This window comes from Pan troglodytes, chromosome 10 (genome assembly GCF_028858775.2).
Source record: "Pan troglodytes isolate AG18354 chromosome 10, NHGRI_mPanTro3-v2.0_pri, whole genome shotgun sequence".
NCBI classification, from domain to species: Eukaryota; Metazoa; Chordata; class Mammalia; order Primates; family Hominidae; genus Pan; species Pan troglodytes.
In genome coordinates, this window is record NC_072408.2 from 7,167,376 (window position 1) to 7,191,861 (window position 24,486).

The window sequence follows — 24,486 nt, forward strand, 5'->3', positions numbered from 1 at the left end:
GTAGGTCTCCTCAGCCTACGGTGCAGCGTAATAATTCTGAGTAGGGCCCTGGGTTTGAATCTCGACTCAGTCGTTCACTAGCTGTGTGATCTCAAGCAATGAGAGCCTCGCGTTTCCCGTTCGTAAAATAAGGAATACGAATAGTACCACCCTCCTGGGATTGCTGGGAAAATTCAGGGGTGATGCCAGTAAAGCGTCAGGCAAGCCAAGTGCCTGGCACGCGGTGAGGGCTCGACGCGTGGTGGGTGCTGTCACTTTGGGACCCTTCCAGTGGCAGAAGGTGCTCTTTGAAGGTGAGAGGCCTCACCACCCCCCACCCTGACCCCGGCATCTTCTAAGGGGCTCTGAACAGGACTCCTTCCCTGTTTGATTTCACACCCTTTCAAATATTTGAAGGCAGATAGCCATCCTTCCCTTCCCTTGCCTTCCGGTCCACTGACACCCCTCCCCCATCTACTTTCAGGAGAACATACCTGATCCTGGCACTTCCTGCTCCTCATGGTTCTGCGGGTGGCTCTGCCTCACGTGGGTTACTGCTCCCCGAGAACACAGAGGGAGCTGGGAGTGAGCCCTGCAGCGCAGGGGCTGTGGCCAGACCAGCTTTGGGCACAGCTGGTGAGGGGCCCTCCCTCACCCCCCGCCTAGCTTTGGATGGTGGCTAGGGACCCACTGGCTTTCTCAGCCCCAGCCACAGATGGGACCTATCACACATGAGGTCAGCTAAAGCCTCAGGGCTCTTTCACTTGAAGGACTCTGGCTTCTGGCCACCTGTACTTGTACAGGTGGCTTTTAACATACACACAAAATTGCTAATGTAATTTGCTTTTAATGTAATTCACCTTTTCCTTTCTTTAAGAGATGGTGACTCTGTCACCCAGGCTGGAGTACAGTGGCACAATCATTGCTCTCTGCAGCCTCGAACTCCTGCACTCAAGTGATCCTCCCACCTCAGCCTCCCAAGTAGCTAGGACTACAGGCATGCTTCACGACACCTGACTAATTTTTTTTGTTTTTGTAGAGACGGAGGCCTCCCTATGTTGCCCAGGCTGGTCTCGAACTCCTGGCCTCAAGCAATCTTCTCAATTCAGCCTCCAGAGTAGCTTGATTTACTCTTTTCAAATAGACAATACATTGACCTAGTACAAGATTCAAAAGAAAAGAGTTTACAGTGAAAAGCATCGCCCCCATCCTTGTTTCCTAACCACTCGAATTCCTGCCCGCCCCCACACCTTCCAGCAACCACTATTATTTCTCACGTCTTTCCAGCTATATGTACATTTAAGCAAAATGTTTATTTCTTTTTACAGAGATACTAGTATACTATATGCTGTTCTGCACCTTGAGTTTTGTTCCCTAATAATGTATCTTAGTGATCTTTCCTTATTAAATATAAAAAGAGCTGCCGCATTCTTTTTTAATAGCCGCAAAATATTCCACTGTATGGCTGTGAAGCTAGGTCCTTTCTGCTGTCTGCTCAGAGTTTTGGAAGGCAAGTAATTATTTAAGGTGGGCTTTCTGAGGGCCAGAGAGGGGAGGAAGCAGGTATGATTGAGCAGCTCCATTTGAACTTGCCCCTCTGGCTGACGTGCTGCTGCAGCCTCCTGCAGACATGGGTCAGTTGCAGCAGAAATACGATTCGGCAAGTGCTTCTCCGTCTGAAAACTCCAGCTTGGTTCACTTTTGCTCCCCGGGGCTCCCTTTGTTGTCAGCAGTTATCAAGTTTGGGGGAGCCATCAGGGTGTTAGCATCTGACTCTAAACCAGCTGAAGGTGAGTCCTACAACCCCAGCAGTTTCAGGAAGCCTTCCTGAACCGATCTGATAAATAAATAGATGTTCTTATGGCCTCACTCCTTACTTTTCACCCCAGGCTGAGCACACACCAGTCCTTGCTAAGAACAAAATTAATTCTTTATTCTTGTGGCTTAGAAAAGCTTGTTTTCTTCTTTCTGTAAGTATATATTTTCCTGGCATCTGTATTCTTCCTTTCACTTAACAAATATTTATTATCTGCTGTGTGCCAGTTACTATTCTAGGCCCTGGGGTATAGCAGTGAACAAAAAAACTCCCAAATTCCTTTATGAAGCTTACAGACAAACAAGATCACTAATGAAAACTTATAGTGCATCTGATGGGATAAGAGCCCTGGAGAAAAAGCAGAGAAGAGACCCGGAATAAAGGAATCTGCACTTTCAAACTGGGTGCCCTGGGGAGACAGCACCTGAGCAAAGTCCTGGAGGACGGGAGGGAGGGAGTTCTGTGGCTGTCTGGGGACGGGCATTCCTGGCAGGACAAACAGCTAGCATAGAGGCCAAGGATGGGACCCTGCCAGGTTGTTCAAGTAAGACAAGGGCCAAGAGCACAGGGAGAGGCATCTGAGGCCAAGTCAGAGAGATTGTTGGGGCATGGGAGGGTAGGAGGGTGCAGGCGCGTAGCAGATCTTGTAAGAGATTCTCAACTGGGATTTCCAGGTCCACCAGGGAGCATTTGGAATGTGTGGGCACATTTTAGTTGTCACAAATGCTGATGGGGCTTGGATGAGGAAGGTTGTTGTTCTGTGGCATGCAGTGGGTAAGGGCCATGTCAAACATCCTGCAGTGTGTGGGACAGACCACACAGTGAAGAATTTTCCTGCCAGAAATGCCCCTGTTTCTTGTTGTTGAGGGCATTGGAGTCCGTTAGGAAGTGTTTGGCTTTTACCTTCAGAAAAACTAGGAACCAGTGGATGACTTTGAGCAGAGGGTGCTTAAAAGGAACATTGGATGCTGGTTTGAGAATAGACTGAAGAGGGAAGAAAGGCAGAAGCAGGGAGTTCAGGTAGAAGGTTGTTACACAGCCCAGGTAAGAGATGCTAGTAGCTTGGACCAGGGTAGTAGCAATGAAAGTATGATCTGCAGCCAAGACAACAGTACTTCCTGAGGGATCAGTGTGGGATGTGAGACAAAGAGGAGTTGAGGATGAGCTCAAGGTTTGGGGCCAAAGTTATTAGAAGGATGGGATGGAGAAGTCCATGGGGGATGAGGAGGTTTGAGCGTTTGACGGATGGCGTTTGAGACAGCTCTTAGATGTTTGAGAGGAGATGTGCAGTAGGCATTTGGAATGGGCTGGAGGTATAACTTTGGGATGCTTTTAAAGCCTTGAGACTGGGCCACGCCACCAAGGAGTGAGAACAGAAGACGAAAGAGGCCTAGGGCAGATTTGCAGTGCACACAACCCTAAAAGGTGGGCATGGGAGCTGAGAAGGAGCACCCAGAGGGAGGAGAACAGCCAGGAGAAGCACCTAGTGTCCTGGCAAAGAGCGTTTCAAAGGCTGCTGAAACGTGGAGGATGCAGACTGAGAACTGTCCATTAGCTTTAGCAACATTCAGGTAATTGGTGACCTTGAAAAGCATAGTCTTGGGAGTGGATTTGGAGGCTTGATTAGTGGGTTTGAGAGAGAAGGGAGGAGAGACTTTAGAGACAAATCAACCAAATAGAACATGTGGACCTTTGATCCGGCTTGATTTAGACAAAGCCATTGGAACTAGACATTTTTAAGACAGTCGGGGAATTTGAATGTAGAGGAAGTATCAGCTGATGTTAGAAAATTGTTAATTTAGTTAGGTATGATTATGATACTCATATCTTTTTAAAGTTCTTACCTATTAGAGGGATACATTGTGGGTGAAATGATATTTCTGGGGCTTGCTTTATAACACTGTAGCAAAAAAGTTGGGAAGTAGAAGACTGGCAAAATATATGTTTGAAATTTCCCTAATAAAATGTGTAAAAGATGCCAGAATGGGAGGAATTGTAGAAAGTTCTGATGAGTTTTGCTATAAAGAGAAGCAAAGAAATGGGGTGACCGCTGAAGGGACGAGGCGGGTTCAAGACAAAGGATTGTTCTTTAAGATGGGAGAAGTCATAGCATGTTTGTTTCAGCAGCATGTCAGCTAACTACACATGCTGACCGTCCACCGCAGCAAAGGCCCTGTCCTAACTCCTGTAGGGAAACTGAGAATGACTACATCACTCCTGGAGGAAAGTCATCATTTAATGAAAGCTAACATTGACCATGCACTTACTATGAGTGAGGCACGGTGTTAAGCACTTTACAAACTTTCTCTCGATGTGTCCTAATAACACCTTCCTGAGCTAGGCTCCATTCTGTATTCCAAGCAATGTGAGGTTGCTTGTGCAGATTCACACTCAGCCAGTGTGACCCTGGCAGGCAGTACTCCTAGCCTCTACTCTCCATGGCCACCCCGCAGACAACTACAGTAACATGCATCCAAATCTCCAGGAGAATTTTTTTCCAAATCCACGTGGCCCAGCCTCAGCACTGGAGACTGTTGTTCAGCAGGGGATAGGGGAAAGAAGACAGCCACAAATGCTTGCAGTGAGGCTCTCAGGAGGTTCTGACGCAGTTCCCTGCTGGAAAACCATCAGGATATATCAGCCTGGGCACACTCACTTATCATCGCATACACCAGGGTTCACACCGGTGCTGTGGGTAATTAGGCTGGCTGAGGCTAGGGAAAAAATTAAAATGTGATGAGCTGGGCTGTACAGGAGAAAGGAGAGGAGGGCAGCTGAGTGTGGCATTGTCATTTAGGGATGGGAAATTCTGTTTAGGTTCCTCAAGGGCAAGAATCATATGTATACATTCATTTCACAAGTATTTGTTGAGCACCTACGGCATGTCAGGGGCACAGGGATTCGCGGTGAACAAGTCAAACAAAGCCCCTGCCGTCATGGAGCTCCCATTCCAGAGTAGAAGGCAGATATTTAACAAGAAAATTCACACACGTATAACAGAAATTCCCAAGGACTAGAAGAAAAGTACGGGGGTGGCTAGGGGGAAGATAGCTCTGAAGAGAAGTCCTCACTTAGGGGGTGGCATCTGAGCAGAGAGATGAAATAAAACAGAGCACGTGACGACCTCAGGGGAAAGCGTTCCGTGTAAAGGCCCTGGGGCTGAAGGAAAGGCATGTGTTCAAAGAACAGAAGAAGGGAATGGGGACCAGAGGGGAGCAAGAGAGGGAGGAAAGAGACAGGGAGAGGAGATGGCGTCACAGTGGGCCTTCTGAGGGAGTTTGTGGGGAGAGAGGTTGATGGGAAGGCGGGCAGGGGAGGGGGTGGGTTGAGAAGTGGAATGATGTGATCCACACTAGAAAACAGAGCTTGGGGGTTCAAAGGCAGAGAAGGGAGAGCAGTTCAGCAGGGAGCCCCGGAGCGCCGTGCACCCTCGTTTGGTGTCCACTCATTTATCCAACCTTCCTTTCAACCTCCACTTACTTGATTTCGGCTGTGTGCTCGACATTGCTGTGCATTTGTTATCTCATTTATCCACATGGTACTGACGGGAAGATATTACAATCCCTACTTCACAGAGGCAAACTGAGGCTCAAAGAGGTTAAGGTGATCCACCCAGGGTCACACAGCTAAAGTGACATCTTCAGGATTCGTGTGTGAGCCTCTTACACCCCGGCATAGCTGTCCTCACTGTAAGAGGAGTCCCCTGTGGTGTGGGAAGTGCTTCCCCCAGGCAAAGCCTAATCTGGGACAGAGACCATTGTTCAGGAACAGAAAGGCGGGTGGCATCGTGCCCATATGACAGTTGTTCACGTTGCTGCAGCTCTGAATTTGGCCCATGGCCCACTCATCTCAGTGCCCAGCCTGGCAGGACTGGGCTTGATGACTGGCAGAGTACCACCCACATGTAGCCACAAGATGAATGGTTTACAGGTCCCCATGGGACATCACATCCCTGCGTGGCCCATATGGTCAGGAGGGTTCACATAGTGGACAAAACATCCTTGTTCTCAGCTCTGCATGTGTGTGTGTATGCCTGCACATGTGTGCACGGGCAGGGTTGTATGTGAGAATATGTATGTGTGCATGTGTGTATGTATGCATTTACAAATCCAGGAGTGTGCACACATGTGCAGGATGGTGTGTGCATAGGTTTGGGGAGTTTAGGACCTATGTGCATTGTTGTAAGAGCTCTGAATGAGTGCATGAAGGGAAGCCTGCATGTATATGTGTGTCCACCAAGAGGTACGGGTGTATGTTTGTGTGTACACATCTTTGTGCACCCAGGCAGGTGTGTATGAGTATGTTGAGCCTTTGGGTTTAGCAGATTCACCAGAAGCAAACAGCTGTTTTTGTGGGCATGTGATTGAGGTACCTGAGCAGTCTATGCTAGAAGGTCAGTTGAAGCTCTGGAATTGGGGATTGGCTGGGTAGGTTTTGATGTTTCTGTCAAACTTCAAGAGTCTGACTGTGCTATGAAGGGCAAGATCAAGGCTCTTCCACTCACAGCCCAGAGGCCACCTCCTCTGCAGATGCCTGGGGTCAGAGGGTACAGTGAGAATGGATGCCAGAAGCAGCGTGCAGCAAAAAAAGTCAGAGCTGTGGGTCCTCGGGAGGTCGTCAAACCTCCGTTAGCCTCAAATGGCATTAATAATAATAATGACATTAATTATCATTAGTATAATATTTTTCCATGGGATTACTCTTAGGATGTTCAGAAAGGTTTTTTAAATCAGAAACATGCATAAATGCAGTGTTGCTATTGGTCAGGACTTGCCTTCACCATTCCTGGAGAAACACTGCATGCCCACAGCTGACGAAAGGTGGGTTAGGAACGCTGTGGAGGCATGCTGCCCTGGCGCTGTGAGGCAGGACTTGGTGTGGAGCAGCCTCAGAGCCTGGCAGAGGCCCAATGGCTTTGATCCGTCCTTTCAAGCTGGCTTTGCCTAGCTGCCAGGCACCCATCTGCCAGGTAATACAGAGATCTCTTGTGAGGGAAGCTGGCAGGGTGCAGCCACGGGCCCAGCTCTGCAATTCATGCTGTGCTGCCACGCCTGGCACTGGGAGCCCTCTTGGCTCCCTGCAAAGTCTGCTGGAGTTCAAAGAACTAGGCCTCAAGCTGGGCAACTAAATGGCTCTGGCATTTCTGACAGTGCCACCGTGCTGGGCAGGAAGAGAGACAGTGGCATGGAGCTCGAGGACTGACAGCAAGCTCTCACTGTTCTGGGGCTGGGCTGAGTGGCGGGGTGAGCATGGCCAAAAAGGAAGCTAGGGCCTCCTGGCATGCTCAAGTTACAGCCTGGGTTTCCTGTTCTGAGTTAAGCTCCCCCAAGACTGCCAGGTAGATGCTGAGGCTGTGATATTGAGCAAATATCTTAGACTCTCTGAGCCTCCTCATCTGTAAAATGAGGATTAGTTATAGAGATGTTGTACTGCCTTGAGCGTGTGTTGATACTGATGAGTAGGTCTGTGTCTCTAGCATGTATTGTGCCTTTGTTTCCAGGCATGTGCATGTTTCATATATGTGCACGCTTAATCCCCCATTTCTCTCCAGCACCCTTAGGAATCGGGATTTATTCACACATTCAGTCAACAAACCATTTCTGCTCTAAGCCATGTGCCAGGCTATGTTCTGTACTGGATGTAGAGATGAACTGGTCACAGGCATGGCTCTGGAAAACTCATTCTAGTATAGGGAGATATGACATGTATATAAACATCAGTGATACAGAGTGGAAAAAATAGATGTTGCATTCCACTAGTGTCTCAGGGAAGCTGCTGAAGGAGCTCAGAGGTGGGCGCTTCCGGCCTAGGTGGGGCAGAGGCCAGCAGGGTTGGGGGTGAGCACAAAACAAACAAGGGAAGGCTTTGTGACAGAAATGTCTTTGGCACTGGACTCTGAAGGCTGGGCAGATTCTGGATGTCTAGATTTCTGAGAAGCCTGGGATCACTGGCTGAGATGGCCATCACCTTTAGCCTATTTCCTAATTGTAACATGGTGGTGTGGGTACAGGCTTTGCTGTCCCCATAATACTGTGAGGCTTTGGAGTGTGCGGTAATCGGGTCTGGGACAGTGAGGGCTTACTCATTGGACCAGGCTCAGATCTAAGCATTTTAGATCTGTTAGCTCATTTGCTCATCACAATAAGCCTTCGAGATAGATGCTGTCCGTATCCTATTTTATGAGTAAGGAAACTGAGGCTCAGGCAGGCAAAGATATTAACAGGAAAATAGCAAAGACGGACTTTGAACTCCAGACAGCTCCTGCCTACCCCATATCAGCGCACGGCCTAGTACAAGCATTTTTGTGTGTGTGTGCCTGCTCTGTGCTAGGTATTGTACTAAGCACAACACAGGTATCTTGTTTGACCTTCACAACAACCTGATGAGGTCATTTCTTGTATGACCTCCCTTTTACAGTTCAGGAGACCGAGGCTGAAGAAGATCAGATAATCTGCCTGTGATTCCACAGCCATCTTTTGGAAGGGCAAGGATGCTATGCAGGTCTTCCCAGATCCTTAGATCTGGGAAGGCCTACAGCTCTCCGTGAAATTGTGCTCTCTCCTGTGGTTCTAGAAAGGGCCTCCATGAAATTCCTTCCCCAAAGTGTTCTGTGGCTCCCTCTCAGCTATATGCAGGTGTACTCCTAGGACCAGAGGCAAATAACCAACAACATGCTGTGAGAGCTACCTCAAAACTCAAAATAACAAAACAGATCTCTGTTTTGCTCAGAAATCTGTAGTTTTGGCAGAGCTTATTGGGGACAGTTTTTTTCTGTTCTGCATCATATCTGCTAGAGGGGCTTGGAGGCTGGAGGTTCATTATCAGGATGGTCATCAAGCGGCTGTCAAGCTGGGAATGGCTGTTGGTTCCTTTCCATGCACGCCTCTCCATGGAGTCATTTGGGCTTCCTCCCAGCATGAAGGCTGATTTCCTCTCATCACCATGCAAAAAAAGTACTAGGAAAACCAGGGCAGAACACTTCTCTGAAAGTCACGGGAGGGGAGTGTTTCAAATAGGGAGATTTGGGCCAACGTATGCTACAGAAAAGTGAAGTCAGACACTGAGAAGTTCTTAGATTTGGCAACTAAGAGATCACTAGGGACCTCCCTAGATTAAATTCTGCTAGGCCTCTGGGGGAAGAACCCAGATGACAGCAAGTCGGCAAGAGATCAAGGTGAAAGGAAGCTCACACAAGCAGACAACTCTTTTTGGAAGACTGACTGCAGAAGGAAAGAGTTGTAACCAGGGGAGCAGAGTTGTAGGGAATAATCATGGTTTTAGGATGAGAGATTTGAGCATGTTTATATGCTGAAGAAAAAGGGCCTATGAAAATAATGACACTGAAGACCAGTGGGGGAGGAAAGGGGGTAAAGAGTGATAGGGCTTGGAGGGAAGGCAAACAGCTCTTCCTTGAGATCAAAGGTATCAGATGTAGGACACATTCATAACAGCTACCATGTATTAGCCGTGTTCTGTTGTAAGGGCTTTCGAAGTGTTTTAACTCATTTCATCCTTATACAGTCCTTTAAAGAAGTTCTGTTGTATACGTGCGGTTAGGTAGGATTCCTCAGGAAGGATTCCCGCAGGCTTCACCGAAAGGAGGACTATGGCGGGCCCTTGCAGGGAGGGGCACGCAGCACCTCTCTAAGGCCAGCACGACTGGACACGGCAGAGCTGGCTTCCCGAAGCAGCAGGAGGGCTTCGGGTTAGAAGCATGTTTTCTCAGCTGTTTCTTAAAAAAGGAAACTTATTTTTTTCAAAATTAAACCTAACAGATATTCCTAAGACATAAAACTAACCAAATCAGAGCTTCATTAGTTGAATGGAAGGTTCTGTGCTCTGCCTTCTCCATTCTCCTCTTAACCTTAATACGGTCCCTGCAGCAGCTGGTGGGGCACTGGGCCTCTTCGGAGTACAAGAGAAAAAACACTGGGTTACTGCAAGACCAAACTCATACTCTTTTATGAACATCTGAAAAACGTACAGTGTGTTTTTAGGAAAAACCTCACTGAATAATAAAGGGGCAGGTCACTGTTTTCCTAGGACTCTGTTATCCTTCTTTTCCTTGATGGCAGAGGCATGGACTAGAAGAACGTCAAAGCTCCCCCAAAGAAAAGTGAGCAGAGAATCAAAGAGAAGCAAGTCCTGGAGAGCAGGGGGTCCCTGTGGAGATTCCATCCTCTGGCAGGCTTGGGGCAGAACACTGAACCTGGTTGGCCAACCTGGGTCTGGATACCAACAGGCCAATGTTTTCTACAGCCTTTTGCCCCGGCTTCTGGAACAGCTGTAATTGCTTGCCTTATTAAGATCTTCCCAAAGCTCTCTGTGGAAGACTGTACAGTGGTAGATTGCACCAGTGAGCAAAGGAAATCTACCTCTCCCTCCACAGCCCCCAGGCCTGCAGAAGAAAATAGGGACCAGAAAGAAGGAAGTCAAGATGGCATCCTGGTAGGGCTCTGTTTGAAAGAGAATTGTGGTTGCTGAGTTTCTCAGTAGCAGAGACTAATAATATCAGTAATATTCATTATAAGGTTTTGCATTTGTGCAGGGTTCATTATGTTTCTCTCAAGGTAGTTTCATATTCAAGTCTTGCTTGAATATGAATCCCCCACAGTTCAGTAAAATAAATAAGGCAGGTGTAGGAGCCTTGTTTACCATGACCTGACCCTCCCAAAGGTGAGCATAGAGTAGGGGCTGGGTCTGCATCTCCAGCCCAGAGCTGTTTCTATCACACCTTCTAGGGACTCTCAGTCCTTAGGCCCAGGCCCCAAGGTGGTTGGGCTGCAGCTTTGTTTTATACGTTTTAGGGGGACATGAGACATCAGTGACTTATGTAAGTAAGAAAGTGAGACTGAACCAAGGTGCACATTGGTTCAATCTGGAAGGGTGGGACAATTTGAAATATGGCGGTCACAGGTGGATTCAAAGATTTTCTGATTGACAATTGGTTGAAGAGTCATTATTATCAAAAGACGTGGAATCAGTAGAAGGGAGTGTCTGGGTTAAAATGAGACGGTGTAAAGACCAAGGTTCTTATTATGCAGATGAAGCCTCCAGGTACAGGCTTCAGAGAGAATAGATTATAAGTTTTTCTTATCAGACTTAAAAAGATGCGAGACTCTTAACTGATTTTCTCCTGGATCAGGGAAAAGACCTGGAATAGGAAGAGGATTCTCTACAGAATGTAGATTTTCCCCACAAGAGACAGCTTTCCAGGGCCATTTCTGAAACATATTTGCAGGGCCAATATATATAAAAGAAATGTATTTTGCTGTAAAATAGTTCAGTTTCTTTCAGGGCCTGCTACCTGTCATGTGATGCTATACTAGAGTCAGGTTGGAATTTGCTACAAATTTGTCTTATTGCTACAAAGAGTCTGTTTTTTCAGTCTTAAGAGCTCTGTTAAGACTGTTTTAATGTTTTTTGTTAAATATTAATGCTGGTCAGCTGTGCCTGAATTCCTAAGGGAGGAGGGATATGGAGGCATGTCCTACCCCTACTTCCCATCACGGCTTGAACTAGGTTTCTTTGGAATGCCCTTGGCTGAGAAGGGGGTCCATTCAGTCAACTGGGGGGCTTAGAATTTTATCTTTCATTTACATTTCCATAAACGCTTCATAATTCACATCTACACAGATAATGGGTCAGGGCCGCCCTCTCTCCACATCCTCACCAGCACTCATAGTTAGCAGTCTTTTTAATGGGTACCAACCAGTCTGATGGATGAGAAATGGCATCTCAGCGTGACTTTAATTGGCATTTTCCTATTTACTAGTAAGCATCTTTCCATTGGCTATGAATTTGTTCTTAATTTGAGTTTGTGAGGCAGAATAGCACAGATGTGAAGCGTATTTGTTGGCTCTTTAGGGTTCTCATTCTGTCAACTGCTATTCCTATGCTTTGGCTGTTTTTTCTGCTGGGTTTGTCTTTGCACCATGAATGTGCTGGAGCTCAGTGCAGAGTATTAACTTGCCTTCTGTCATACATTTTGCACATATACTTTCCTAGTCTATCATGTGTCTTTTGACTTATTAGGTATTTGTTTTCATACAGATTTTTTTCTTCACTTTATGTAGTCAGACATGTTTATCTTTTTTTAATGGCTTTTCAGTTCTCCATTTTGTTTTTAAAATCTCCTCAACACATAAGCTATATTCCTAAGCTTCCTTCGATTTTTTCCTTTTAATTTCTCTCATTTAAACATATAACCTTTCTGGAATTTACTTTTTGTCAAATTAAGGTTGGCTCAGACAGGTGTGATGGCTCATGCCTGTAATCCCAGTGCTTTAGGAGGCCAAGACGGGAGGATTGCCTGAGGCCAGGAGTTCGAGACCAGGCTGGGCAACATAGTGAGACCTCTGTCTCTATGAAATTTTTTTAAATTAGCTGAGCCTGGTGGCACATGCCTGTAGCTGAGACAGGAGGATTGCTTGAGCCCAGAAGGCCAAGGTTACAGTGAGCTATGATCACACCACTGCACTCCAGCCTGGGCAACAGAGCAAAGCCCTGTCTCTAAAAAAACAAACAAAAATTAAGATACGCTACAGTGTTCTTTCTTCCATGCAGATAGCCAAATTCAGCATTTCCTGTCTACACTCTCAGACCCTGTGGGCCCCCAACAGGTGCCTGGGAGGTGGCTACCAAATTCGGGGCTAGGAGGTCTGGGGAAGTGGTACAGATGCCCCTTCCCCCAGCCATGGAGATATTCTACTTTTGTTGTTTTACAAAATAGGCTTCCAGTAAAGATTTGGTTTGGACAAAGTGTTCTGAAGCTGAAGGAATTTTGAAAATCCCTTTCAGATGATCTCTGGGGGCCCTTCCAGGTTTGACATTCTCTGACTCAGTAATGCCCAGGACGGCAACTGCTTATTAAGGAAGAGAAGGCAATGGGTCGGTGTATCTTTATCCAAAAGTAATTTCAATATTGAATCCCAGGTTGGCTCAAAGCGGATATTGGAATCACAGCATTTTAGAGGTGGAAGGGACCTAGGAAATCCTCTAGTCTAGTGCCTCTCAATCCTGGCTGCCTTTACAATCACCTGGGAGTTTATTAAAAAGTCCCGGTGCCCTGGACTGATGCCAGACGACATAAATCAGAGTCCTGGGGGGAAGGGAAGGGTCTAGGCATGAGTCGTTTTAAAAATTTCCTCATGATTCTAATATGCAGCTAGGGCTGAGAACCACTTCGCTAGTTCAACTCCCTTATTTCATTAGTAAGTCAGCTGAAGCCCAGAAAAGGTTAGCCTCGTATGACACAGCTGGCGAACTGTAGAGCTGGGACTAGAACCCAGATCCCTGCCTTCTGCGTTGGCTTTTTCATCGACACCAAATGCCTCATCAAGAACCACTCCTTGGATTTTTAGCTGGCAACACTGAAGTCCCTGTATGAATGTTTTGTATCTTTGTATATGATCAGCTTAAAAGTATTCACTGCATGCAATTCTGTGCATCCTAGACAAATAGACTTAGTTCTACCTTGCAGGACCATCGTGGAGAGCAGGGTCATAAAGAACAAACTACGATAACAGAGCAGGACATTTGGTACATGCACGCGAAAGAGCCTGCTGCGGGGAGGGCGTGCGGAAGTAGGAAGGGTGAGTTCCCAGGGAGGTCAAGGAGGTTTCACACAGGAGGTAGCATTTGAATTGAGCCTAATGGGTGATTTAAGAGGACTCTGATGGACAGAGCATCAATGCTGCACTCTTGCCCAGAGCAGTGATTGGCTGCCTGATTTTTACACAGGGGCTCAAAAGGGCGGGGGTAGGAGCAGCAAGATTTCAGGGCAGAAATGCTTTAGTATCAGGCAGGGCGGGGACTCAGCCTGCCTCAGGCGCTCTGATCTCCCTCTGCTCTGCCCGCAGGAATGAGACCGTGCTGCACCAGTTCTGCTGCCCAGCCGCCGACGCCGAGCAGAAGCCCGCCTGCTCCGACCTAGCCTCCCAAAGGTGGGAACTGTGGCCCTTCCTCCCTTCCGCATCCCCACCTTCCTTCCTGTCACAACAAAGCACGTACCACTGCACTAGCTATTGGGCCTCCTCCTCTTGAGTCTCATGTGGGGTCATTTGTTTGCTTTCACCTCCTTCCTCAGACTTCAGTTTCTCTCTGCTCCCTCTGGACCCCAAATGAGCCGTTCCCAACTTTTAAGGTGATTATGCCCTGTCGATCACACCCCACACGTATGCTCCTTCCTTCTAAACGGCCCATGTAAAATCTAACTTTTGTAAGCAGCCAGGAAAGTTGATTTGATTGGGGATATTCGTGTCTCTCACATGGTAGGGTGCCTGGCACACAGTGGTGTGCACTCAGCCCATGCCCAGTGCCCAGCCTTCCTCTTACATCAAGGATTTATACTTTTCTTTCTAGTTTCTCTTCTTCCAGTCAGCCGAGGTGCCTGTCTTTAATTTTAAGGCTCTCTCAGCCCTGGCTGCATTAGTTGACAGCCTCGGACTGGAGCGGGAGTGTTGAGGAGTCAGGTTTCAGAGCCACAGTCCTAAGCTTTCTCCTCTGTTTTTTCCTGGGTTATCCTCCTGCCCTCTGCCTCCCTGTCCCCCTTCCTGGTGTTCCGTCTCCGTCCCGTGGTCAGCCTTCTCCCTCCGCATCTGCCTCTGTCTCTCTGCCCTTGTGTTTCTCGTTTCTCCTCTTCTGTGCCCACGTCGTGCTCCCCACCCGCCCCCCAATCTGTGTTCTGTCAATCTCTCTCTCACACTTTTCTCTTTTCCACCAGTTTTTCTGTCTCCATTCTGCACATTTCTCTTTTCTTGACTTGTTCTTTACTCCACTTGGATTCTGGCCTGGAATTTGCCCAGTCTCTCGGTCTCCTGTTATGGAGTGAATTTGGGCAAGTTACTCCACTGCCCTGGGCCTCAGTTTCCTCATCTGGATAGTGAAGGGCTTGGTCTGTCTCAAAAGTGGCATTCACCTATCATCCCGTCGAGTCTCTGAGCTGCTCAGTGGGGCCAGACTGGGCAGGTCTTCTTGTACCTGAAGGATGAGAGGAGAGTAAGGGTTGGAGGACCCAGAGACTTGTCCACAGTCACAGAGCAAGGACCAGTGCAGCCACAGGAAGCTTAGGGCGCCGGACTCCTCATGCTCACCATTTTCAGGTTTAAGATCCAATGATTCTGTGATCTTTCCCCCTTTATCCTCTGGAAAATAACTGGACAGTGATCAGAAGTGGTGGCTAGTGATCTTGGGGCACAGACAGCCACCCTGTGAAAGGCATTGCTGTACATTTTGCCTCATAGGGGAGCCAGCAGAGGTCAGAGAAAGAGGCGGGGCTCTGAGGAGGACTCAGAGAGGCCGCACACCCAAGAGGCCCTTAAATCCAGGACTGAGGGAGGGATGGGAGTTACTGAAGCCAACCATGTTGGAGATGGGAGGCTGATGTTTTCGGTGTCCTCTGTGACAAGTTTTGGGCCAGGCCTGGGGACATAAAAGCACATAAGGCCAACTTGGACCCTTGAGAACTTCCCCATGCAGTGGGACATCAGGATACCCTCAAAAGGAAAACTGCTCACCTGGAAATTAGAAGGAAGAAGAGAAATGGGAGAATGAAACGGTGGAGGGAGAAGGAAAGAGGAGAGCGTGGAGATGTGGAAGACACCAGGATGTTGTAGAGGAAGACCCTGAGTGCCCTGGCCCCTCCCCATAAGCCCTCACTGTTCAGACACAGGGCCCGAGTCTTCTTCCTAGAAACTGCCTTCCTTGGTAGGAGAGAAGAGAGAAAAGCTGTCTGGCCTGCCTCCAGCTCCATCAATTCAACTCAATTCAGTGAGCATTTTATTGATATTAACCAAGCACCAGGCCTCAGTGAGGATGGATAACACACCCTTGAGAAGCCCAGGCCTGGCAGGGGCGGGCACCAGAGACTATCCCTTGGGCTTCCTGTGGTCTCTCCTCCCATCCGCTCTCAGCCTGCATGCTCGCTCACACACCAGCACTCCCCTGCTGCCTGCGTCGTGCCCACCTGCAGCCCTAGCTCCAGGTGGGAAGGAGTGGGAGAGAGGCGGCCCCAGCAACACGCCAGAATGTAGGTAGATGTGGGGCAGGGGAGGGGTGCTGCCCTCTCAAGGGGCTGGGGCTCCAAGGGAATAGGGTTATTTTCCAGGGTTTGAGGTGGATGATAGGAAACCCATGATCTTAGTTTCCAAGAGGTTTGTTCTTCAGCTTGTTGTTCACCTTCCCCTGGGAGGTGCGGGCTTTGAGGTTGGGGACAGGAGGTGCTCCGGGGAGGGAGTGTGGGAGTTGGGATATTCTCTTGAATGTTGGTTCATGGAGGCGCCTATACACCCTGCCTACGGGGGCCCTCCCCCTGGCTGGGGACAGGGAGGACTTGCCCCCTGAGATGGTCCAGGGCTTCAGCTGCTGTCTCTAGTTCCCAGTTACTCCAAGTTGTCCTGTCTGTCTGATTTGTAGTTTCCTAGAGCCTGTTTTTGTCTGTCTGTCTGTCTGTCTGATGTGGCTTTCCTGGCTTCTCCGAAAGGAGCCCCTCTGGATGTTTTCTGGGCAGCCCAACAGTGTACGTGTTTGCTCTTGGCTTCTTGGGGGAAGCCCAAGAAGGGAGGCGGCAAACTTATCTTAGCAAACTTCTATGCTAAGATAAGTTTTCCCTGATCAGACTCTCAGCATCCCTGCTCCCAACCCTACCAACGATTCCTTCACCAAACCTCATCCCTTCCCCTAGCCCAGCTGTCCCACCTCCAGAGCATAGCCACAACCTCCCAGTAAGCTCCTCTAGTGGAATGTGTCACAGTCAGAGGCCAGCCTGTGGGGCTGGCACAGGCGGGTAGGTCACACAGCCCTCTGAGGAGATCTGGTATGGACTCTGGAGCTCTGAGACAAGCCAGGCTCCTCCCCCGTCAGTCTGGCTCCTCCCCCGTCAGTCTGGCTCCTCCCCCATCAGTCTGGCTCCTCCCCCGTCAGTCTGGCTCCTCCCCTGTCAGTCAGTCTGGCTCCTCCCCCGTCAGTCTGGCTCCTCCCCTGTCAGTCTGGTTTCCCGCTAGCTCAGCCAGTAGGAATCATGGCCTCCTGAGGATTTCTAGGATCAGCAGTTGGCCTCCATAGGAGACCCCAGTAAGGAATCCAAAGTCAGTGAATCAGGTGTCAGGACCTTTGTTGTGTGGACTCAGCCAGCCACAGGATCTCCCTTGCCATCCTCCTCTGCAGTCTGGCTAAGGCCGGCCCCCACTCCAGCTCCGGGGCTGAGCAAGGGTCCCTTCCCTGAGCAAGTGCCCTCCCTGCAGCACTGCAGTGGCTGCTCATCTATCTGATCAGAGATGTGGAGATGCTGCTCAGCCCAGAGGAAAGTCTGCTCCCTCCCAGAAAGACCCAGGGCCAGAACAGAGCCTCACCCCTCCGGAAGAGGCAGAGAAGCCTCAGCCCTACCGAGGCCAGGACAGCCTTCCCCAGCCACCTGCAGAGGAGCAGCTGGGGGCTGGTGTCAGGGGAACTCTGTCTTGGGGCTGGGAGCCTGACAGGGAGTGATTCTCCCAGGAGTGGGAACACCTGAAATTGAGCACATGTGGAAGCGTGGGTGTCTGCAAAGGGAGGCTGAAGGGAGGGCGTCAGCGATCTGGAGTACAGTGGAGCAGCTACGGGGCTGGCAAAGCCCTGAAAGCCCTGCGAAGCTGGATAACCAGATAGAGTTATTATGGGTTCTGCTGTGCCCTGGTTCCCCACACCCCCCTAGGAAGGCAATGTATGTCTGCCAGGGTAATTAGGCCCTCAGGTGGGAGCTGGGGGTGGTGCCTCCTCCCAGCAGCCAGCCAGGAAGCAGCAACTGCGTGCCAGGCTCTTTCTCCCCAGAAAAGATCGCCCCCTGGTCGTTGCCCCTACCAACCGCCTCCCTGCTGCCAGCTAATGACAGGGCTTTATTCTGGGGCGCTGAATAGGCCAGTAATTGCAGCCCTACTTTCGATCCTGCCGCCTCCCTTCCCTTTCAGGCTCTCAGTGACAATGACCCGGTAGCTGGCCAGCTGCCTCCCAGCATAGAGCCCATTTGTCTCAAGGGTGATAATGGGGCCAAGATGAGGAAGGTGGGCCTCTATTAGAGTAATGGGAGGAGGCGGCTGCGGGAGAGGGTGGGGCTCAGGAGAAGGAGGTGGGCTTAGGAGGGGAGGTGGAGTTCAGGATGGGGAGGCAGGGCTCAGAAGACGAAGTGGGGCTCAAGATGGAGAAGGTTGGCTCAGGAGGGGAGGCGGGGCTCAGCAGGGGAGGCGGGGGTCAGGAGGGGAGGCGGGGCTCAGGAGGGAGAGGTGGAGTTCAGGGGGGGGAGGCGGGGCTCGGGGGGAGGTGGGGGCTCAGGAGGGGAGGCGGGGCTCGGGGGGGAGGTGGGGGCTCAGGAGGGAGAGGTGGAGTTTAGGGGGGGAGGCGGGGCTCGGGGGGAGGTGGGGGCTCAGGAGGGGAGGCGGGGCTCGGGGGGGAGGTGGGGGCTCAGGAGGGAGAGGTGGAGTTTAGGGGGGGGCGGGGCTCGGGGGGAGGTGGGGGCTCAGGAGGGGAGGCGGGGCTCGGGGGGGGAGGTGGGGGCTCAGGAGGGGAGGCGGGGCTCGGGGGGGGAGGTGGGGGCTCAGGAGGGAGAGGTGGAGTTCAGGGGGGGAGGCGGGGCTCGGGGGGGGAGGTGGGGGCTCAGGAGGGGAGGCGGGGCTCAGGCAGGAGAGGTGGGACTCAGGTGGGGAGGCGGGCTCAGGAGGGGAGGCGGGGGCTCGGGGGGGGAGGTGGGGGCTCAGGAGGGAGAGGTGGAGTTCAGGGGGGGAGGCGGGGCTCGGGGGGAGGTGGGGGCTCAGGAGGGGAGGCGGGGCTCGGGGGGGAGGTGGGGGCTCGGGAGGGGAGGTGGGGGCTCAGGAGGGGAGGCGGGGCTCGGGGGGGGAGGTGGGGGCTCGGGAGGGGAGGCGGGGGCTCAGGAGGGGAGGCGGGGCTCGGGGGGAGGTGGGGGCTCAGGAGGGGAGGCGGGGGCTCAGGAGGGGAGGCGGGGGCTCGGGAGGGGAGGTGGGGGCTCAGGAGGGAGAGGTGGAGTTCAGGGGGGGAGGCGGGGCTCGGGGGGAGGTGGGGGCTCAGGAGGGGAGGCGGGGCTCGGGGGGGAGGTGGGGGCTCGGGAGGGGAGGTGGGGGCTCAGGAGGGGAGGCGGGGCTCGGGGGGGGAGGTGGGGGCTCGGGAGGGGAGGCGGGGGCTCGGGAGGGGAGGTGGGGGCTCAGGAGGGGAGGCGGGGGCTCGGGGGGGGAGGCGGGGGCTCGGGGGGGGAGGCGGGGGCTCGGGAGGGGAGGTGGGACTCAGGTGGGGAGGCGGGGCTCAGGCAGGAGAGGTGGGACTCAGGTGGGGAGGCGGACTCAGGAGGGGAGGCGGGGGCTCAAGAGGGGGAGGCGGGCTCAAGAGGGGGAAGTGCTAGGCAGGAAACAGAACAACCCCTAGGCCTCCAGAGCAAGAAGGGATCTGGGTAGGGGTCTAAGGGGCACTCTGAGCCTCTGCTAACTGAACTGACTCACTGCTGGTCCTTGCTTCTTCCTTCTCAACCACCCCATCCTTACTCCAAGATGGAAGACATAGTGAACATATTATTTATTGAACGTGCCAGGGATATCGTGCTGGGCACTCTTGATATTTTATCTCACGTAATTCTGTGAGATAGATGTTATTCCCATTTACAGATAAGGAATCCAGGATGGAGAGAAGTTAGGTATCTTGGCCGAGGGACCACTGCTAATTATTTCTGGAGCTGGACAGTGAACCCAGGTCCGACTCCTACACACAACGTCTTTTCAAAGAGCTGCTGCTAGAATTTTTTTTAAGCGCTCAACAGAAATCCTCCCATCCATTTCACTGGATCTTAAATAACATCTATTTTCTCTGATTATAAGTCATACACGCTAGTTGTTGGAAATGTGGAAGATACAAAATATAAAGAAGAAAATATAAATGGGACTTCATCATGTAGAATTAACTGATGTTAATATTTTAGTGTGCAGCCTCCCAATGTTTTATTTTTCTCTGCGTTGGGTTTTACATCCTTCCCACGCCCGTTTAAAAAAAAAAAAAAAAGATTTTGTAGTCTGCATCTCCCACTTGGCGAGGCGTACTGCGCCCCCTTAGAGGGCCTCGTACCCCAACCACTTCCTTCCGGGCCGCCCGCCCTGGTGGCCCACGTGGCTGGCGTCGTTGCCGCCAGGCAGCAGCAGGGCAGGGGCTCTGCCGAGGCCGCCACGCGGGGTACCCTGGAGGACGGGGCGCGCTTCCGAGAACGGCTGCGGGGATAGCCCTGCATTAGCATGGCTGGGGCATTTCTGCCTCTGCTGCCTCTTTCCATCGGCTGTGATGGGGCCTGAAACATGATCAATGGCCCAGCCAGTGTTTACCCAGCGATTACGGAGCAATTAAATTCTCAATCGATACAGTTACGTCTTCAAACAGCTGGGCTGGGGCGCCGCGGCCTCTCGTGCCTGCTCCGGGAGTCGCATCCAGGCTGCTGAGAAACCGGCACCGCGCACTGGTGGCTTAGGGCGGCAGCGTGGGTCGGTCGGGCGGTACCGCTGCGTCCTCTTTCCCTAGAAAAGGGCAGAAAAGCCCTCGGCTTCCCCCACAGGCCCCATGGGGCAGGCCCACCCTGCCTGCCTGGCCCCAAGCTCTGGGTCTCTGCCTCCCGCCCCAGGAAAGCGATGGCGGCAGGGGAGGTTAAAGGAAGTGTTCTTTGTCTCCTTCATGGTTCACTGGTTGGTTGGGAGAGGTCTTTGGAGAGGTTGGGATGGGGTGAAAATCCCCACAAGCCCCCTGCAGTGGCGGGAGCATCTTGCCCGCTGGCAGGGGCAGGGTGGGGGCGGGAATCCTGGGGTTTGAAGCCTGGGCTCTGGGGTGGGACAGAGTGGCACCTGCACAGAGGGGAGCATCCTGGGGACAGGGGGCTTGCTCCTGTGGTTTGGGCTTTGAGAGCAGGTGTGCTCCTGGGTGATCTGAGGAGCTGTGTAGTTAGAGCAGAATCCAGCCGACCTGGGCTCCATGCCCAGGAAGATGGCCGAATTCCGACGTGGAGCTACAGGAATCTGCCCTAGGGAACTGTGTGACCTGTCGCTTTACCACCCTGTGCATTTTTGTCTCATTTGTCCTGAATCGCCAGATTCAGGAGGCATAAAAACCAAAATAGAGGTCAAAGTACTTTGACACTTTGGGAGGGCGTATTAAAATATCCCAGAGAGTATTAGGAAGGTTTTGTCTTGTCATTGAGTTTTGACTTTCTGTTCAGAGGGCTCTCCTCAGCAGGGATGTGAAACTCCTGTTTGGAGTCAGCTATTTGCCCAGGCCAATTTCCTTGTGTAATTTTCCCTGCCAGGCCTTGAGCATCCTCTGAGACTGGCCCCTTCATGTGACCTAGGCTGTCGCCAGAGGGTGCTTGGGAAACCTGTTGGTGCTTGGGCTGCCCTCAAATTGCTGCTCGTTAAGGCACGCAACTTTTTGTCAGCAGCATGTTTAGAGATGATTGGAGGAGAAGTCCTGCTAACTCTGTGTCGGTTTTGTGTCTCCCACCCATGAGAGAGAGGAAGCAAATACTAGCCACCATGTCCTGAGTGCTTCCTATGTGCTAGGCAAGAATTATCTTGTTTAACCCCTAATAGAAGCTGGTGAAATATTATTCCCATTTTACAGACAAGGAAACTGAGGATCAGAGACAACAAATGCCTTGAGCATGGTCCATGTAGCTGATGAAGAGCAGAGCTAGGTTTTGAACCAGGTGCTTGTCAGTTGCAGCCTGTAACCACCAGGGCAGGAGGATAGCAGAAGGCAGGTGTTGTCCAGTATGGGAAGCGAAAGTGAGGCAGGAAGGTGAACAGCTGCTTCCCATGTCCCCAGCCACAGCCAGCGGGGTGGCTGAGAGCGCATAGGTTATTGTTCGGGGCCTCAAAAGACCTGGCCTCTCTTCCCTGCCCCTCCGCCCTGCCCCTTGAGGCCGTGTGTGGACTCCAGAGGAGTGATGCAGAGAATATTTTTAGGGACAGAAACAGCAACAACAGCAATGCTAGGCTTTATTAGTTAAGGAAATACCCCTAACTAAAGATAATACTTCCAGACCAAGTGAGAGATGCCACGAGGAACATCTAACCTTTCTCTAGTCCGGGGTATTCGGTAACGCAGTTTTATCCAGTTTTCTGGGAAATATGTTCTTGTTTCATTTACTGGAAGCTTCTTGTTGGAATCTTTTGTATCTTCTTTTCTCACTTCCAGGAAGAGTAACCTCTGTAGGCGTAGAGATTTTTCTAATCCCACTATTTCTTGTGCTTTGTTTTATTTTCTCTTCTGAAAGTTCTTTACCCATTCACTTATCTTCTGACCAATAACATGACTATAAAAATGATTTTGTATCTGTTTGTATGACAAAAAGGGTTTTTAATTTGTGTCATCAAACCAAAAACGAAGAAATAGTCTATAGCAAGAGTGGTTTGATCAGATATGGCATTCTTAAGACATTTTACTGCCCTCAAGAGACCATGGAATGGCTTAAGAAACGAGGTTTTTAGAGATTTCTTTTGTTATGATTAAAAAAACAAAACAGGAAGGACAGCTGCCTATGAAGAAAGACTGGAGTGTGTTGCTGTCTCCAGCAGGGACACTTTCCATAATTCCTTTAGCACCCTCGAGTTAAAGTGGCTCCCATTGTCTGAATCAGTATTTTCCACCAGGCCAAATCTGGGTATAATTTGTTCTAAGATTATTTTGACCACATCCCCGGCAGTGGCAGCTGGGAGGGGAAGGCCTCCACCCTGGAGAGGTGGTCTACCATTACCAGCAGATACGTTAGTCTCCCTATTTTGGACATTTCTGTAAAATCTACTTGAATGCTTTGAAATGGCCTTAACCCAGGAGGTTTCCCTCCGGTAGTCTGTTTTCTTTTTTTTTTTTTTTTTTTTTTTTTTTGAGACGGAGTCTCGCTCTGTCGCCCAGGCTGGGGTGCAGTGGCGCAATCTCAGCTCACTGCAAGCTCCGCCTCCCAGGTTCACGCCATTCTCCTGCCTCAGCCTCCCAAGTAGCTGGGACTACAGGTGCCCGCCACTGCGCCCGGCTAATTTTTTTTGTATTTTTAGTAGAGACGGGGTTTCACTGTGTTAGCCAGGATGGTCTCGATCTCCTGACCTCGTGATCCGCCCGCCTCGGCCTCCCAAAGTGCTGGGATTACAGGCGTGAGCCACCGCGCCCGGCCGGTAGTCTGTTTTCTAACTACCTTTTTGTTTATTCTCTGGCAGGTCACATAACACCCACACACTTGTTTAACAAGGGTGTAAATCCCTATACACCCATAATTCTTGAGTATTGCATCACACATGGCCTGGGGACCCCAGTGACCTCCCTTACGGAGTATGGATATCAGTTTTCTCCTTATGAGTTTGCTTATCATTTTGGTCCCATCAGGGAGCACCCACCTCCCATCCTCAGTTTGAGTGGCCCTATCTTGCCCAGCTCTTCCTCCTCCTCTTCAGAAAGTTGGGGTTTTAATACCACCTTAGGGACATCTGGGATTAGGCCAAATAGTTTAACTTCTTCCTCCAGGGAGGCTGCTTAGCAGCTTTATCCACAAGCCTGTTCCCTAACCCTAACCCTAACCCTAACCCTAACCCTAACCCTAGCTTCTATAGAGTTTCCTTTCTGATGGCCGTTTACATGAACTATGGCTACCTCTGCTGGAAGCAGGAGGCTTTTTAAAACTTGTTTGACCAGTTTCCCATATACCAATTCTTTCTACCTGCTGTTTATTAGGCCCCACTTTGTCCAGATCTTTCCAAAGGTGTGTACTACTCCATAGGCATATCTGGAATTGGCATATACAGTGCCTTCTTGGCCTTATATGAGCTTCAGGGCTTGGTTAAGAGCATGTAATTCACAGGTTTGGGCTGAGCAGTTATTGGGTAATCTACCTTTTTCTCATAAGGTTTGTTTGTTTCCATCAATGACAGCCTGGACATTGTGTCTTTTACCATCTGTCACTCAGGATGGCCTATCCACAAACAGCCTCATTCCATCAAGTAGTGGAATTTCTTTAAGGTCTGGTCTAACTTTGGTTTGATATTCTATCATATGTAAACAGTTATGGTCTGATACCTGCTTATTCTCCTCTCATTTCCGTAAGAAACTGACGAGTTCATTCAGGCGCCTCTCCAGGGCCCACTGACCCCAGGAGGAACTTGAGGAGGCAAGGGGCTGACCAGCTGGCCTTTCAGGGTGTCTTTGGCCGGGCTCTGCCGGGCCTGGCTCTGGGCCAACAGCTGCTGGTTTGAAGAGCTGTCAGCCTGTGGCGCCTTCCCTGATGGGCACTCTCATCAGCAAAGGCATCCCTGGCTCCTTCTTTGCTTGGAAGGCACCATCCATCTCCCTGGCAGGCCGAGAGCTGCACTGTTTGTATTCCACGCCACCCCTGCTGGCGACCCAGCAACTGCAAAGGGTCCCAGGTTTGTCCCGCTCTGGGAGGGGACTTGGTGGCTTTTCGTCAGCTGCAAGGGTCGCCCCTTGGCCCAGCCCAGCTCTGGGAAACAGAACTTTTATACACCCTACCTCAAAGCATCCTGGCGGACTTCTCCCCAGCACGCGCTCTCTCTACTTCAGGGATTGCAAACTGGCATTTTCTATCACCTGTATTGGGTTATTAAGTTTTTTTAACTGATCACCAGCATTTAAAAATCCTGTTTCACATAAAAAGTCAGAATTCTGGCCTCTGACAAAGC

At 50.7% G+C, this 24,486-nt stretch overlaps 1 protein-coding gene across 9 annotated transcripts in view; it reads left to right on the top strand.

The window, feature by feature from the left end:
* Positions 1 to 24,486, top strand: part of IQSEC3 (IQ motif and Sec7 domain ArfGEF 3) — a 103,345-nt gene that overhangs the window by 11,899 nt on the left and 66,960 nt on the right. For all 9 annotated transcript variants that reach the window (XM_016922669.4, XM_016922670.4, XM_016922672.4 and 6 more), the window contains exon 2: positions 13,657 to 13,740. In XM_016922669.4, the coding sequence (XP_016778158.3) occupies positions 13,657 to 13,740 (84 nt within the window). The remainder of the gene's footprint in view (positions 1 to 13,656; positions 13,741 to 24,486) is intronic.